Source organism: Sciurus vulgaris (genome assembly GCF_902686455.1).
Source record: "Sciurus vulgaris genome assembly, chromosome: 7".
NCBI classification, from domain to species: Eukaryota; Metazoa; Chordata; class Mammalia; order Rodentia; family Sciuridae; genus Sciurus; species Sciurus vulgaris.
This window is the reverse complement of record NC_136467.1, coordinates 16937946-16955807: the sequence shown is the minus strand read 5'-3', so window position 1 is coordinate 16955807 and position 17862 is coordinate 16937946. Positions and strand designations below refer to the sequence as shown.

The 17862-nt window shown below is 38.1% G+C and overlaps 1 protein-coding gene across 2 annotated transcripts; it reads left to right on the top strand.

Moving 5' to 3' along the window:
* The first annotated feature begins 3811 nt into the window (after window positions 1–3811).
* Window positions 3812–17856, top strand: GINM1 (glycosylated integral membrane protein 1). Of its 2 annotated transcripts, none has more exons than XM_079146886.1 (8): window positions 3812–3974; window positions 9376–9435; window positions 9973–10069; window positions 12279–12430; window positions 12948–13104; window positions 14005–14135; window positions 15495–15658; window positions 17681–17856. In XM_079146886.1, exons 1-8 carry the CDS (start codon window positions 3852–3854, stop codon window positions 17787–17789), a joined length of 993 nt encoding a protein of 330 aa, XP_079003012.1. In that variant the 5' UTR covers window positions 3812–3851; the 3' UTR covers window positions 17790–17856. The 2 variants fall into 2 exon arrangements, with proteins under 2 accessions (XP_079003012.1, XP_079003011.1); XM_079146885.1 differs by having other exon boundaries at window positions 14002–14135.
* Window positions 17857–17862: the final 6 nt, after the last annotated feature.

Genomic DNA, 17862 nt, shown 5'->3' with positions numbered 1-17862 from the left:
CCCAGAACACTCTGGGCATAGAGCTGCTTTGAGGCCTTTTCACTAGCTGAACTCTAGTTGGAGTCCTCTACCTTCAGTTATTTGCATGGCTCTTCTTCCTTCGGGTGTTTTGCTCATGTCACCCTTTCAGTGAGGATTTTCCCTTACCACCATAGTTAATATTAACGTAACAGCTTTCTATCCATGGTACTTTTCATCATCTAATATGGTACTTATGAATTTGTTTGTTTATTGTTGGTACAGTGTATATTCCAGAAGGAGAGTCAACTTTGTTTCTTAATTCTTAGTGCCTACAGGTTTTCCATGGGGAGTTTTATTTATTTTTTAATTTTGTTTCATGGTACACATATGGAGTATAACTGATTTCTCTGGTTGTACATGAAGTAGAGTCACACCATTTGTGTAATCATACGTGTTCATAGGATAATGATGTTTGTCTCATTCTATTTCCTTCTCCCTTACCCCTCCCCCCCTCATTTTCCTTTATACAATCCATCTTTCCTCCCTTCCTGCCTCCCCGGCCCCCCATTATGTATCATCATCCACTTATCAGAGAAATCATTCGGCCTTTGGTTTTCTGGGATTGACTTATTTCACTTAGCTTGATATTCTTCAACTCCATCCATTTACCTGCAAATGCCATAATTTTATTCTTCTTTATGGCTGAATAATATTCCATTGTGTATATATACCACAGTTTCTTGATCCATTCATCTGCTGAAGGGTGTCTAAGTTGCTTCCACATTCTAGCTATTGTGAATTGAGCAGCTATGAACATTATGTGGTTGCATCACTGTAGTATGCTGATTTTAAGTCCTTTGGGTATAGGCCAAGGAATGGAATAACTGGGTCAAATGGTGATTGCATTCCAAGTTTTCTGAGGAATCTCTATATTGCTTTCCAGAGTGGCTGCACCAGCAGTGTATGAGTATACCTTTTTCCCCACATCCTCTTCAACACCTATTGTTGCTTGTATTCCCATGGCGAGTTTTAATTGATAGATTTAAAGCAAGCAGGCATGAGTTCCAGTAAGTCACACTGTAGCTCAGAGTTGGTCACTATGGCTTTATCTGCCTGTCTATCCGGGGAGGTCAGTAGGGCCACTCAAGCAGGCTGCATCTGCTGCCCCCTATAGAGATGCTTAAGGGGGAGCAGTGGTGTGAGACAGCTCTTTAGATCATCCACACTGAAGAACTGGGAGGAGGTGTAGAACTGGAAACCATATCAAGGGTGACTGAGCTCTGCTTCTGTTTTGAGAAAGTCCACCTTATATTCAGAATGGATGCCATTATATATCAAATTATATCAGTTCACTACAGTGTCAAAAAAGATAAATGAAAATGAAGCCTAAAAAGTTTTACCTACCTATCGGATTACTATGAAATCATGTCTAAATAGATGTGATTAAAATTATTTTTACCTCCACTATTTGTTATATTTTCACAGATGTCCCCCACTTTTTTTTAATATGACATTTTTTTTTCTTTTTTTTCAATGGTACTAGGGATTAAACCCAGGGGCACTTTACCACTGAGTCACATTTCCAGCCCTTTTTGCTTTTTATTTTCAGTCTCGCTAAGTTGCTGAAAGCCTTACTAAGTTGCTGAGGCTGGCCTAGAATTTGCAATTCTGCCTCAGCCCCCTGAGTTACTGGGATTACAGGTGTATGCCACCATGCCCATGCCCATGCCCATGCCCAGCCCTGACAAGATCTCTTAGGATACTTTTTTTTTCCCCCCAGAGCTGGGGATTGAACCCAGGGCCTTCTACATGCTAGGCAATCACTGTACCACTGTGCCACACCCCTACCCTGAAGGATAGTTACTTTGACATGTTATTTTCAGGATTTTTATTAGGGTACTAATCAAGCATAATTTACAGTATACTTTTTTGTAAATTTAAACTTTTATTTTTACAGATTGTGTTTTGATTCATTGTACACAAATGGGGTACAACTTTTCATTTCTATGCTTGTACACAATGTAGATTCACACCATTTGTGTAATCATACATATACTTAGGGTAATACTGTCTGTCTCATTCTACTCTTTCCTTCTCCCACCTACAGTATACTTTTTTAACATCCTTGGGAATGACTCTCTCTCTGTACATCTTCAGGTTGTTCATACCAGTTAGCTGGGGGAGCAGACAGTAGGAGATGCATCTTGGCTGATACTTCTCTGTTCTTGTGGTAGTAAGAAGCAAATATGTGCCACACTTTCCTGTTTCTCCATTTCTTCCAACCCAGTTCATACTTTTAGGAAATCAATGAATGGAACATTTTTTTAAAATGTTCTTATATTTTTAATGGTTGATGGACCTTTATTTTATTCATTCATTTATATGCTGTGCTTAGAATCAAACCCAGTGCCTCACACATCCTAGGCAAGTGCTCTACCACTGAGCCACAACCCCAGCCCCTAAATGGAACATTTTTTTGCTCCATGTGTATGTGTGATGCTGGGTGTTGCATCTAGGGCTTTCACATACGTCAGGCAAGTACCACTCTGCCACATCCCCAGCCCGAATGGAACATTTTATAATCATTTCTATAAACATCAAAATAAACTAAATTATGATGTTTAACTTTTAATATGAACCAGTATAATATGTTTGCTGAAAATGCCAGGGCCAAAAGTCATAGCCCCATCACTTGCCATTCTGTAACTTGGGCAAAGCATTTAATCTCTATAAATATGTTTTAGATATAGAAATGCCATCAAAGTTTATCACAATCAATGCTGGCTGCTGCAATGATATTTGAGTTGTTTTTCATATGAGAAGCATCACCCATCATGATGGGTCTAATAAGATTCACTTCTAAATACTTGGATGAGAAGTATACTGTAAAAGCAGTTTTTAAATATCAGATATAAGGTAAAATTTGTGAATGATTTTTTAAGAGATATAAAAAAGCATATCTTTGTTTTTTGCCCTCCCTTTTGTCCTCTCCTGGGGTCTTCAGGAAGTTCAAATATATATAGTTAACACTGATGGATTGTCACTTAAGCAACCACGGAGTTGTTTTACAGATTAATATAAAAGTCAAGTATGCCAAGCTGAGTCTAATACATTCTAATGGATGACAAGTGAATGAAACTTTGTAACAAGATTTGTTTAAAGTTTTGTTACAACTCATCACAGTTGTGATGTACTTTTTAAAAAAAGTATGGGACATTTTAACATGAAATTACATGATATTTGTGCATGCATATAGCAAAACAACCGTGTCGTACAAAATAGTAAAATTGTTCACTATAAAATAATCCTGTCAACTATTTAGCCATTTAGCCAACAGGCCTCAACTGAGGGTCTTTAACTAGCTTTGTACTTTCGTTACTCTCTTCCTGGATTTCGCACCTAGCTCAGAAACTTGGGTGCTCAGGGAGACCCCTGTACTTTTTAGAACTGCCCAGGGGATTCCCACATGCAGCCAAGGATGGGAACTACCCATTTAAAAAAATATTTCCCTTCTAAATGTGAAATATTTTACTTTTGCTGCATAAGTGTTCTTAAGTATTAGCATTGTTTTCATTTTACAGATACAGGTACATGTGTGTATAAATGTATACCAATTACAAAGTAATGGCAACGAAAGGGCTTGCATTTGTTTAGGTGGGAACTTCTCTCCAAAGCACACCAGCGGTGTAATCACTTGGTCTTACTTCCCCGGACTTGGTCCCTGGACTGAGCGGCAGCACGCGTGCGCAGTCTGATCTTCCAGGCTTGCAGGACCGTGGCAGCTCCTAGCGCCTGCGCAGTCGCCGTGGGGGCAGGCCGGCCCCTCCCCTCTGGCCCCGCCTCCGGAAGGTCCGCTCCGCCCTCCCCGCCCGAGGCCCGGGTTGTCCAAGATGGAGGGCGCTCCCCCGGCGCCGCTCGCCCTCCGGCTGCTGCTGCTCGTGGCGTTGCCGGCTCCCGGGTGGCTGACGATGGGTACCCGGGAGCCTCCGCCGCAGCCGTCCGGAGCCCCGCTGGTAGGACACGGCGGGTGCGGCTGGCCGTTCTTCGAGTCATACCTGTGGGGAGGCCAGGTCGCCCTCAGCGATGCCCCTCACTTCGCGCCGGGGAGCCGGGACTGTGGTTGGACCCCAAAAGGAGGAGTGAGGGGAGGCACCGTAGGAAATGGGTGGTGTGGGAGCCAGAGGCGAGAGAGCGAAAAGGAAGGAACTGATAGGGGCTGAGCCTCGGGCCGCAAGACTTCGAGACTCAGCGCTCCAAACAGTTGCTCCTCCTGCTGGAGCCTCACCGTCTCAAGTGCGCGCTCTCCCGTGACCTCAGGCTTTTGTTATGGTGCTTTTCTGGGCTGGAGCAGGCGCTAGCCAGGCAGTGTTTGTGCTCGGGAGGCGTGAGATCACCCAGCGAGTGCATTTCCAGGCCACCTGAGGCTGCTCGGCTGGCGATGAAGGAGTTCCTTCCCAGGGTGCGGGGTCTGAGAAGGAGAAGCTGAAGGTCTGACGCTTCCCGACTTGCTCAGCTCCTTGGTTGTGTTAGCAGTGGTCCTTCAAGTGTGGTGGGACTGGCGGCTTCGGCATCCCGGGGAACATGCTTGGGCCACTCTGGGGGCGGGGCCCGCTGTGTGCTAGGTGACTGAAGCCGGTTGAAGTGAGAACCTTTGCATCTTAGTATTTATTCCAAAGCAGCTGATTCTGTTTGCTAAGGAATTGCCTTAAGTTGTATAGTAAGGAAACGTCTGAGGCTTTTAAAATGCAAATTTTCCCAGAATGATAAGAAACTAGGAAGGTACATCTAGATACAGAGGTAACCGACAAATGTCACTTTTTTTTTTTTTTTTTTTTAACTTTTAATGTTTTAGAGTTGCGGTGTTATCTCCCTGGTATAAAAATGACAAACGTGTCTGTTTTAGTTCTGCTAGCACATTCCAGGGAGCCGCAACATTGAGAGCTCCTAAAGACCACTTATATAAGAAATTATATGTGTATTAAAGTTGTATATATTTAAAAATAGAAATGCCATAGGCAAGCACCAAGAAACAAAATTAAAATGAAATAATTTTAAAGTTAGGGAGATAATGACTTTGTTTCCCCCTTTTCCCAATTGAAAAGATTCATCATTGTTACATAGGAACCCAAAACACATTTGGGTCTGTCTGTACAATTTGGGAAAAAAAATTTTTAGCTGAAAGTTTAAGTACACTGTACTGTGGGCTGGCTGTTAGTGTCACAATTTCAGTTCTCTTTTCTTAGGTTTTCTTTCCAGTTTTGGAAAGTTCAGCTCTAAACTCAGAATTTCATAAATTAAATGAATGCAGAACAGCTAGAAAAACAGTCTCATTATTTGGGATATAAATATGAGAAGCTGAAAGCATTTCACCCAAGTCCCTTTTCAAAGTTTAAAATTTTTCAAATGTACAGAAAACTTAGAAGAATTTTACAGTGGCTCTCCATGTTAGATAAGTGCTCTTCAGTAGGACGTTGTGTAATGATTGTTAATATCTGTTCTTTCCATTGCAGTAACTACAGTTGTGGTCACTGAGTACTTGAAATGTGGCCACTGTAAATGAAGAACTGGGTTTTAAATTTTTTAATTTAATTTTAAATAAATTTATGTAGCCATGTGTGAGTAGTGAGTGCCAGATTTTATTTCTAGACTACTATTAACAGTTTTCTGAACTTAACTTTGTCATATATCTGTTCATCCGTCCGACTTCGTATCCAGCCTGATATAAACTTAAGAAAACTGGTTGAAGTCAGGAAAAATTTTCCTATCTCCCTCCAGGACTCACATTTACTATACTCTAAGCATTTTTATTTTTATGTATGCATTTGTCTGATGGTAAAATATTTAAAGTTTTTGTAGTATATTCTTTTTTTTTTTTTTTCTTTCCCTTTTTGGTATGGGGCACTTAACCATTGAGCCACATTCTCAGGTCTTTTTTATTTTTAATTTAGAGATAGGGTCTCCTAAGTTGCTTAGGGCCTCACTAAGTTGTTGAGGCTTGCTTTGAACTTGAGATCCTTCTGCCTCAGCCTCCTGAATTGCTGGGATTATAGGTTTGTGTCACTGCACCTGGACCTAGTACATTCTTTGAATGTTAACTTGGTCACCAGAGATATTTAGATGACAATATATTTTGAATGGTACTTGTTTCAGACTTACTTTAAACCAGCTGTTGATTATCTTTTTCTTTAGGAAGCCAGTTGTGTCCCAGCTGGGCAGCCAATGAGTGAAGAACTGAAAATGGGTGGGGAGAAACTTCAGTCTCGACACCCACTTTGTAGGCGTACACAATTCTGGCTCACTAGCCTGAACTTCCAGTTCAATCAGAGGATTTTAGAATAAGAAATCTGAACTGTCTTTGAACTTAGTTTTAGAAGGCAGTAAAGAATGGAATTCCCAGGGCTGGGATTGTGGCTTAGTGGTAGAGTACTTGCCTAGCATGTGTGAGGTACTGCGTTCGATTCTCAGCACTGTATACAAATAAATAAATAAAGGTTCATCAACAACTAATAAAAAATATTTTTTAAAAAAGAAGGGAATTCCCTTCTGCACTGAAGTCACTCAGAAGGATCTAAAAGAATTAATATTATTTTATTGGTGATGTGATTTGAACCCAGGGCCTTGCACATGCTAAGTGCATGTTTTACTGCTTACCTACACCTGCAGTCCCCCCAAAAGAATTAATGGAACTTTATGCTCTGGAAAATACAATGTGTTTGTGTCTGTTAATTGTCTTTTATAAACCCTGCATTTTACTAGGCAAGTGATAGGTTTATGTTCAGTAAAGGACTAAAGGCAGAAGCTGAAAAAGATTTCTATTCTGTTCTATTGTTGGAGTTCTTTCTAGGCTGTGAGAGCAATAGTCTACAAGTTAACAGATTTTCTAGTTTGGTAAAAAGAACTTTTGACTGAACTTTGGATAAAAAAACAACGGAGCCACCAGCTGGATGACTTATTGAGTGACATGTTTTAGAATTTTCATTAGTACCAACAAGCTTACTCTAGGTCGAGGTGGACCAGGAGGAACTGGACTGGTTCTGAGAAATCACTGGTTGCAGAGCTCCCTGGGTTCTTAGAATAGTTGGGAAGTGCACCAAAGTGGGGTTAATTATATGGTTGGGCCTATGTAGTATGATTCCTCCACAAATTGTTCTTTGAATCAGCCATCCTCATGAAATCATGTCAGTCTTATTCTCTAATTTGTTGGAAATTGTAGACATGTCACATGGGGATATGTTTTGAGAAATGTGCCCTTGGCTGATTCTGATGTTCTATGAGTAGTATAGAGCACACTTATGCAGAGACAGCTATGCCAACAGTAGGTGATACACTTGTAAGGGGCCACTGTCATATGTAGTCCATTGTTTACTGAAACATTATGTGGTGCATGACTATAAATATAAGGTATTAGGGATACTCACATACCAAGAAATACTTGTGTATTTTTTATTTATGGGTAATTTTCCTATTTTTAAATTTAAGAATACAACAAAAGGATAAAATATTTGAGAGGACTATATTGTTTTGTTCTAGGATAACAATGTCTTGTGTGAAAAATGTAGGAAATAGCCAGGTGCAGTGGCACATGTCTGTAATCCAAGCAGCTTGGGAGGCTGAGGCAGGAGAATTTGTGAGTTCAAAGCCAGCCTCAGCAATGGTGAGGTACTAAGGAACTTAGTGAGACCCTGTCTCTAAATAAAATATAAAATAGAGTTGGGGATGTGGCTCAATGGTTGAGTGCCCCTGAGTTCAATCCCTGGTTGTCCCCACCTCCTTTTCCTAATAAAATTAGGAAATAATTTTATTAACAAAGGAAAGATTGTAGTTCCTGTGGTCAGTGTTAATACTTTGTGAAATAGTGCTTTCTTTTCTATAGAAAGTATGTCATTAGTAAACTTAAATATTTGGGTAGATTGCTTTTGATCATACCTTAAGATAGTCAGTAAAAGTGTACACTGTATATTATTTGTCCTAGAGACACATTCCAGAATGGTCAGACCACCTTTGTTTGTAAACAAAAAGTTGTTAACAACTCGGGTGTCCATGAATAGTGGAATAAATAAATAGTTAATCCTAAAATGGGATGGTGCATAAAGCAGTGTAATTAGTGACTGTGTACATCAACAACTTTGTGCATGTGTGGTACTGGGGATTTGACCTAGGCACTCTATCACTGAGCTACACTCCAGCCCCCTTTTGAAGAATTTTTATTTTAACACAGTTTTGCTAAGTGGCCCATTCTGACCTCAAACTTGTAATCCTCCTGTCTCAGCCTGTGGGATTGCATCACTGCACTTGACATACATCAACAATTTCAAATAGAAGAAACAAGTTCTGGAAGAATACATAAAATATTCCATTTATATAAAACTTAGAAACAGATGAAAGTATATAATATGTTGTTGGAGATACACAGTAAAACTATGAATAGAAGCAGGAAATGATTAACCTAGAAATCAGTATAGAGATTCCTTCTGAGTTCATGTACTAATGTGTAACAATGAATTCCATCATTATATGTAATTATAATGCACCAGTAAAAATGTGGGGGGAATAAAAGAGATTCTCTCTGAAGGGAGGAGAGGGCTTTGACAGCTTTATACAGGGACTTCTAAAGCATGAGTAATATTCTAGATTTTAACTAAGTAATAGTTACATGAGGATTAATCTTTTTAAACTCTACATTGTGGTTATATTCTCATGTATGTGCTATATTTCACAAATGGAAAAGTGTATAGATTATTTTTAAAAATTTTTTTAGTTGTAGATGGACGCAGTGCCTTTGTTTTATTTATTTATGTGGTGCTGAGGATTGAACCCAGTGTCCCACGCATGCAAGGCAAGTGCTCTACCACTGAGGTACAACCCCAGCCCAAAAGTGTATAGATGATTTAAAAATTGAATGGTGAATCAAGGCATAAAAAGTCTGTAATGAAAATGTTGATTTTTGTTTTATTATTCTTTGAGGGGGTTTTGTTTTGCTTTGTTTTGGCATCACTAGGGATTGAACCCAGAGGCATTCTACCTTTGAACTACATCTTTTTTTGTTTGTTTGTGTTTTTTTGTGGTGCTGGGGATTGAACCCAGGGCCTTGTGCATGCAAGGCAAGCACTCTACCAACTGAGCTATATCCCCAGCCCTGAACTACATCTTCAGCTCCTTATTTATTTTTTATTTTGAGACAAGGTCTCACTAAGCTTCTGAGATTGACCTTGAATTTGTGGTCCTCCTACCTCAGCCTACCAAGTTACTAGGATTATAGATGTATACCACTATATCCAGGAATGGTTTTTAAAAATATTCTTTTCATACTTTTATAAGTGACAGTACAATAAAAATAACAGAGGGGGCAAGAAAAAGAACTGTTATTCTCAATTTGTGAAATGCATACCTGTCTAATTTATGTTTGTTTTGCAGGATGGCATCAAAATTAATGTAACTACCCTGAAAGATGATGGGGAGGTGTCTAAAGAACAGGTTTGTTTCCTTTTCATAACGTTTTTAATATATCAGTTAGCCAACTGTAATGCAGTATATTTTATTTTTATTGTATTTGTTCATTTTCTGTTGCTATACCAAAATACCTGAGCTAGGGTACTTTATAAAGAGGTCTGTTTAACAGTTTAATTAACAGTTATGGAGATTCAAGGGCTTGTTGCTGGAGTCAGCTTGACTCTGGGAAGACCTTGTGTCAGATGTCACCACAGTGGCGAGAGCACCTGTTGGAGCCAAAGATCACATTGCCAGATAGGAAGCCAAAGAGAGATTGGGGTCCCACAATTCCTTGTGAGGACATGCTTTCAGCAACTTACGGACTTCCAAGTCAACCCACATCTTAAAACTTCTGCCACCCAACTCTACAACACTGACCAACCCTCCAACACATGATTCTTTGGGACAAACAACATCTAAACCATAGCACCTATACATGTAATTTAGACAATGTATTTTTGACGTGAAGAGTTTGTCATTTATAATCCATTGGAATTAATGTATATGCTGCTTTATTTTAAGGTTGTTCTTAACATAACCTATGAGAGTGGACAGGTATATGTAAATGACTTACCTGTAAATAGTGGTGTAACCCGAATAAGCTGTCAGACTTTGATAGGTGAGTACTACTAAATCATTTCCGAAAATATTGTTTTTAATGATACTAAATTAGTAAAATTCTTAGATATACATTTCCATTTTAAAGCAATAATTCATTTCTCTAATATATAATGCCATTGTGCTTAAAACTCTGTTCTTTATATTGGTTATTGATGCAATGCCGACTCTTTTTTTTTTCATGAGATTGGCATTGATGGAACTGCATTTCCAGCAGGGTGATCAGTGTAAGCATGTGTGTACTGAGGTGGGATAGCAAAAGCTGAAATCTTGGGGACGTACTTATCACAATTGGAAAAAATGAACCGTTGGTATAGTTGTCAGTTTCTTCTACCCTCATGTCAGTAGAACATTTTTCTTTTTAACCTTTCAAATTTTTTGAATTGTTTAAAGATAACAAATATGTTACGTTGGAATAGACCATATTATTCAAATGAAAAAAGGAATATGAATTATCTCTTGTGCTGTGCGGTTCGTCAGAAACAAGGGAGTAGTCCCAGCCCTTAACACAGAGAGAAGAGTCATACAGAGGCAAGCATCACTGAGGGCCATTTTCGAAAGCTGGCTACCACAGTAAGGAAGTCAGAATGTTAAGGACTTCTGTTTTTAATTTAGTTTTAATTTACAGTAGGAGTATCAGATTTGGGGACTGAAGAGTCACCACTGTGATGTTTTTGTATGCCTGCATTTTCTCACTCCCTCTCGTGTGCCTTAGGCTTTGGGCATACAGACGTGCTGACAAGGCTGTAAGGGGGATCAGTGAGTCAATGGTTAGTTAAAACACTGACATGGAAACAGGCGTGGTGACACACACCTGTTGTCCCAGCATTTGGGAGGCTCTGGTGGGAGAAATACTTGAGCATAGGAGTTCAAGACCAGCCTGGGCAACACTGTGATATGCTGTCTGAAAAGAAAAATAAATGTAAGGGACTAGGGCATATAACCCAGTGGTAGAACACTTGGCTAGTGTGTGCATGGCCCTGGGTTTCATCTCAGTACCTCAAAACAAAGCCAAAAACAAAACAAACAAAGAACAGAAAACAAATAAAAAAGCACTGAGGTGGACCATGAAAAATGGAGGCGTTTTATAGTTACAAGTGTCATAGGATATTGGGGCTGGGGGTTAGGTATGCTAAAGAGAGAGCCACAGCCCCAAATAGGAGCCTGAGGGAAGACTTGTCAGAGAGCTACCAGAAAATTCATGGGGATACCACTGACAGTGTTTGAGCAAGGGGGTTATATAATTAAACTGTTGTAGTGAGATAAATCAGGCAGTGTTGCATGAATGGTTTGGAGGAGGAGAGACTGGGGGGGAGGACTAGTAGCCATTATAATTCTGAGTGGATAGTGAACTAGATATAGGGATAGTCCAGACAAAAGGAATACCCTTGTAAAGGCACAGAATCAGTCTAAACTGCTAGGTCTGCATTCAGATGTATATCTAGGTTCCTGTTTGATAAATTCTTAGATTATTTGAAGGACAACAACTAAATGCTCCTTTTGTAGTGGTTTCAGTGGTGTGTGTTGCTTTATCTTTTTCTATAGCACTTTTTACCTTAATAGAATAGCCACTGGCTCCATAAAAAATTACAACGCTACACCATTGGGGTTGGGGGTGGAGGTATGTTCCTAACTAAAGAGGAACATGGCTAGTACCTGCCTTACCCGTCCATTATTAGGGAGTATTATAGGTCTGTCCTATTCTCTTCCCCATTCCTGCCCTCTCCAAAAGTAACAAGTCACTTTTTGGGGAAAGGATTGAAAAAAAAAAAAAAAACAAAACTCACAAAAACAACTTATGTTGGGCCTCTTCTGTCACAGGGTTTTGTGGATGAATGTTGTGCTTATTTTACTAAAACTTGGACTTGACTGTGTCTTATGGCTTGCTTTGTCCATAGTTATACCCTTTTGGCTCCTCATTACCATCTTGTATAAAATGGATAGGAAAGATGTCACTGGTGTAGTGTTTCTTATAAAATTGAAAGACTGTCAAGCATCTTCCCTTTTCAAACAAGCATAAGCCTTTTTAAGGATTGTCAAGTCCTCTTTGTTTTTATAAATCTGAAATAGTCTTAAGGTTAGAGATGAAGAGAGCCAGTGGAAATGGTTTTCAATGGTCTTGTTCCATGTAAATGTCATCAGAATAATCAGATTCAATAACAAATTTGGTGGCAATTTTTGCTCAAAGCTGTCACTACTTTTTTTTATAGTGAAGAATGAAAATCTGGAAAATTTGGAGGAAAAGGAGTATTTTGGAATTGTCAGTGTAAGGATTTTAGTTCATGAATGGCCTATGACATCGGGTTCCAGTTTGCAACTAATTGTCATTCAAGAAGAGATAGTAGAGATTGATGGAAAACAAGTAAGATAGTATGCTTATTAATTGGGAATTGTTAAGATTTCAATTTGTGCTAGGTATGCATGTGTTCAGTTATTTGTTTCTGACTTGATAAGGAAGAAGCTACCCTAATATTGCCTGTATCCAATCATATAGCTTTTTTATTATTTTAGCATTTGAAGTATATTAGTTTTTAAAAAATTTCTTATTTGTACATGTTTCTGTCACTTAACTGTTATGAACATCATTAAGCAAGAAGTGAAGAAATTTAATTTGGTTCATAGTTCAGCTACCATTTCCTCTCAGTAAGTCTATGTATAAATGAAATGGAGCTGAGATTGAGTGAGTGCTAAGGCACACAGGAATATGATTTAAATTGCAAATTAAAGCCCCAAGTGGGAGTGGGAGGGAATAGGAAGTAATTGTCTAAATAGGTAAAGTTTTTTAGTTACAGAAATCAGGGAGGAAAATTGACTTTTAAATTCTCATGGTACTAGGCTGTTATTTAAAATACAAGATACTTACTTTTTTCATTTCACAGGCTCAACAGAAGGATGTTACCGAAGTTGATATTTTAGTTAAGAACCAGGGAGTACTCAGACACTCAAACTACACCCTTCCTTTGGAAGAAAGCATGCTGTACTCTATTTCCCGAGACAATGACAATTTATTTACTCTTCCCAACCTCTCCAAAAAAGGTAATTTAAAAGGCCATTATCTAAAATATTAAGGAAAGTATTTCTTTGGTTAGTGTCTATATTATATGCTCTTGAACTTTGTACTTTTTGTATTATTTGTAAAAGCTGCCATATATGTTTAATTACAGTTAATGTTTGGAAATAAGCATCTTGAAAAAATCCTGCAGGTACTGGGGTGTAGCCCAGTGGTAGAGCACTTGCCTAGCGTGCATGAAGCCCTGGATTTGTTTCTAGCACCACAAAAGAAAAAGTCTCATAACATATATTAGTATATATGTCCATTTAAGGACTTCAGGAATCTATTTTGAGCCTTAGAATGTGATCAGTGCTGCTGGTGTGGTGACAATTTCCAGTAATCACCCATCCTTATTCTGGGTACTCATCATAAAATGTAAGAATATTGTAAAGGTTCATTTAAAGGAAGAAGTGTTCATTTTTCCATCAAAGGCTATAGAATTTTAAAATCTAGACTTTGTGGGGAAGGGGTATGGGAGTAGGAAAGATAGTAGAGTGAAACAGACATTACCTCATGTACATATATGACTGCATGACCGATGTGATCTTACAATACATACAATCAGAAAAATGAGAAATTACACTCCATTGATGTATGATTTATCAAAATGTATAAATGCATTCTGTCATGTACAGCTAATTAGAACAAATTAAAATTTTTTTTTAAATTTAGCCTTTGAATGTGACTAAGTTATAACTTCTTGTAAGTGTCTAAGTGTCTGTTGCCCTTCTGGTGCTTAAATCAGTGAATAAAATATTTTTTTTCTCCCATTATAAAATGTATGTACCACTATGCTGCATGTTGTTGGCATAATAATCTTAGGACTTTCAGAAGAGACACCAGCATGCTGCTAGCATTTTGGTAACTTTGTTCTTCCTCAGTAGAAAGTGTTAGTTCATTGCAGACCACCAGCCAGTATCTTCTCAGGAATGTGGAAACCACTATAGATGAAGATGCTTTACCTGGCAAATTACCTGAAACTCCTCTCAGAGCAGAGCCTCCATCCTCATATAAGGTAAATTGCCTTTAGTGTTGTAAACATTTATGGCTTGGGTGAAGAAAATAGTCACATTTAAAATGAGGAAGAAAACATGAAGATTAGAACTGTGGAGCATTAATAATTGACTCATATTTCCATTTTATTCTTTAAGCTTCATTTAATAATAATAATGTAGTCATATGATTATCAAGGCACTGAATTTCATTTGGTTGGGAATTTCTAGTTTCAGAATTCTCATATTTCCATTTTTCTTTATAGCTACTACTTTGTATACACACAGGTACATTGTGCCCCCAGGATCTTGTGCAGTGATTAAGCACAGGTGGTTAAAAGTATACTTTTTGGAGTCAGGTTGCCTAGGTTTGAAACCTGGTTTGCCATTTACTAGTTGTGTGACAAATTTTTTACCTCTCTAACCTGTTTCATTATCTGTGCTTAATCTATAAAGTAGTATGAAGTATTTCATCAAGTTGTAAGGGTGAAATAAGGTGGGTATTATATATAAATATGCAGTGGCACCTACTAAGTATTCATATTACCCTAACATGTATACTGCTGACGAGGAAGATAAAGTTCAGAAGTACCTTGGTATCTCTCCCTATTAGTTAGCCCCTTACCCAAAATGATTTCCATTTAAATGAGTAGAGTCTATGGTTAGCCTACAAAGAGAAGTTAACATTGAAGGTTAGAATTGCTTATTTGGAGTTGATGAAGAAATCTAGGTCACTTTGGCAGTTTGAACTGTGATACGCTCCCCCTATCTAACCCCCACCCCCACAGCAAGCCAGCCCCAGAACAGTCTGTCTTCATATCTCATACCATTAGCGCTACCTTAGGTTCTTCTCTTGCTCTTCAAGAAACATTTTGTACACAATGAACCTCCCACCTGTTCTAAAAGCCACAAATAAGTTTGCCTTTTTCTTCTCTTGTTTTCCAATTACTTGAAACAGTTCATAGTGTACAAGCCTAACCAATCATGTCAGTTTTTTTTCTTTCACTTGATTTGTAGTTAAGACTACAGTATAATTTTAAAGGATACTAACATTTTTGTTTCTGTATTTTTGGAACATAATTTTTTAAGTTTGTAAATAACTTTATTAAGGTACATTTTAGAATAAAATGCAACTGCTTAAAATATACCATTAGTTTTTTATATGTTTGTTTTTTGTGTGAGGGATTGAACAGAGCCTCAGGTGTGTGAGTAAGCACTGTCACTCAACTGTACCCTCAGCCCTAAAAATACATTTAGTTTTGATAATCATGTAACCAATAATACAGTCAAGATAGAGTATTTCATCCAATGCTAAAATATTAAGAAATTAAAAATTTTTAGGTTTGTGGAAGTTCTATATCTAATCAAAACTCCTTTTTCAGGTAATGTGTCAGTGGATGGAAAAGTTCAGAAAAGATCTGTGTAGGTTCTGGAGCAGTGTTTTCCCAGTGTTCTTTAAGTTTTTGAATGTCATGGTGGTTGGAATTCTAGGAGCAGCTGGGGTCATAACCATCTTAAAGGTGCTTTTCCCAGTTTCTAAATACAAGTGAGTATTTCTTAATTTTGAAACATTAGTATTTTATTAAGAAGTAAGTTATATTTAGAGAATATAAAAATAAGGGGTATTTATACCCAAAGGATTTAAAAGCAGCATACTATAGTGATACAGCCACATCAATGTCTATAGCAGCTCAATTCACAATAGCTAAACTATGGAACCAACCTAGGTGTCCTTCAACAGGTGAATGGATAAAGAAACTGTGGTACATATACGATGGAATGTTACTCAGCCTTAAAGAATGAAATTATGGCATTTGCATGTAAATGAATGGAACTAGAAAATACCATGCTAAGTGAAATAAGCCAATTCCAGAAAACCAAAGGCTGAATGTTCTCTCTGATAAGTGGATACTGATCCATAGTGGGTAGTGGGCAGGGAAGAATGAAGAAACTTTGGATTATGCAGAGGGGAGTGAGGGTAGGGTGGGGCGGTAGGGATGGGAAGGATGGTAGAATGAGACATTCTTACTCTATATAGATGTATGAACAAAATTAAAAATAAATAAAAAATTAATGATGGTGTTGATGGTAAGAGAAATTTAAAAAATTTGTGTACTGCAGGGAATTGTTATGTGAATTACAGTTCAATAAAACTATTGCAAAAAATGAAAAAAAAATATACATTTTTTCACATGATGACTTTCACAAGTATTATGTTGAAATGCTAAAAGAAGCCTGGACAATACCATTCTGTATATAGTATGCTCCAGAATAGGCAAAATAAACATATGGTAGGAATTTGGTTTTTAAAAAAAGAGGGAAAGAAGTGGGAGGGAAAAGAACACTTTTTTCTGTCAAAGTATTTTGAGAGCTTCAAATGTGAATAAGACAAGCTCTTCTTTTTCTAAGAACTTAAAGTCTAATAGGGAGAGAAAGGAAACAAATATTTATAATGCGAAGTGCAGTGTATATGGCCAGAAATCAACAAGAATTCACTGCGTATTTTCAACCCCAAAGTATCAATTTAAAATGCAGTTAATTTCAAACTGGCAGGTCACTCATTGCAGCACTGTTCCTAATAGAAAATAAAAGCAAAACCAGAACTAAATGGCTCATAGGCAATGAGATTTTCTGTGGCCCAATAAGTCCAAAATCTGCTGGGGTCAGGGAGTTATGAAACGTTTGTTTTACTCAAATTATTGCAATGAGAGGATAACATTTCTAATGAGTAGGCCCGAGAGTAAGAGTGAGTTTTTCTCCTTTGATATTCAATTTTTTTCCCGCCACTGTACTGGTGATTGAACCCAGGACCTTGTACATGCTAAGGAAATATTCTACCACTGAGCTCCATCCTTACCCATTTTTTTCTTTCAGTTTTTTAGATGTTGATAGACCTTTATTTTATTAATTTATTTATATGTGGTGCTGAGAATCAAACCCAGTGCCTCACACATGCTAGGCAATGCTTGACCACTGAATTACAACTCCAGTCCCCCGACCCATTTTTAAAATTTTATTTTAAGATAGGGTCTTGCTGAGTGACCCAGGCTGGCCTCAAGGTTGTGATCCTCCTCCTGTTCTGCCTCCTGAGTTGCTGCCATGATAGCATGTGTGTTAACATGCCTAGTTACTGTTATCTTTTAATAAGACCTTCGCTTGCTGGTTAGAGCAACTTTTTCTTTGTTCTTTTCGTGGACCAGATGCAGTGGCCCATGGGGCACTTTACCACTGAACTACATCCCCAGCCCTTTTTTAAATTTTGAGACAGGGTCCCATTAAGTTGTGTAAGGCCTCTAAGTTGCTGAGGCTGGCCTTGAACTTGTGATCCTCCTGTCTTAGCTTCTGGGATTGCTGAGATTACAGGCGTGTGCCACCACAACCAGCCCTTGTATTCCTTTCTGTTACCTCAGTCAGTTTGGTAGAAGTGAGTTTGGGGCAAAGTTATAAAAATGTTAGAAGCAAAGTATTTAACCATAAATATAACCTTGAAGTAGCTAGCCTTATCTTACACAAAACTGTTGATGGAATAACTATTTATTTTTGATAATAATCATCTTTTATATTTCAGAGCGATTCTTCAGATGGATAAAGTGAATGTGATACCTGTTACAACCATCAATTTATATCCAGATGGCTCTGAGAAAACAGAAAACCTTGAAGATAAAACATGTATTTAAAATATCGTCTCAAATCATGGACTCTGAATTTGTCTATTGTTTCCAAATTTGCCACTTCAATATAATTTTTAAA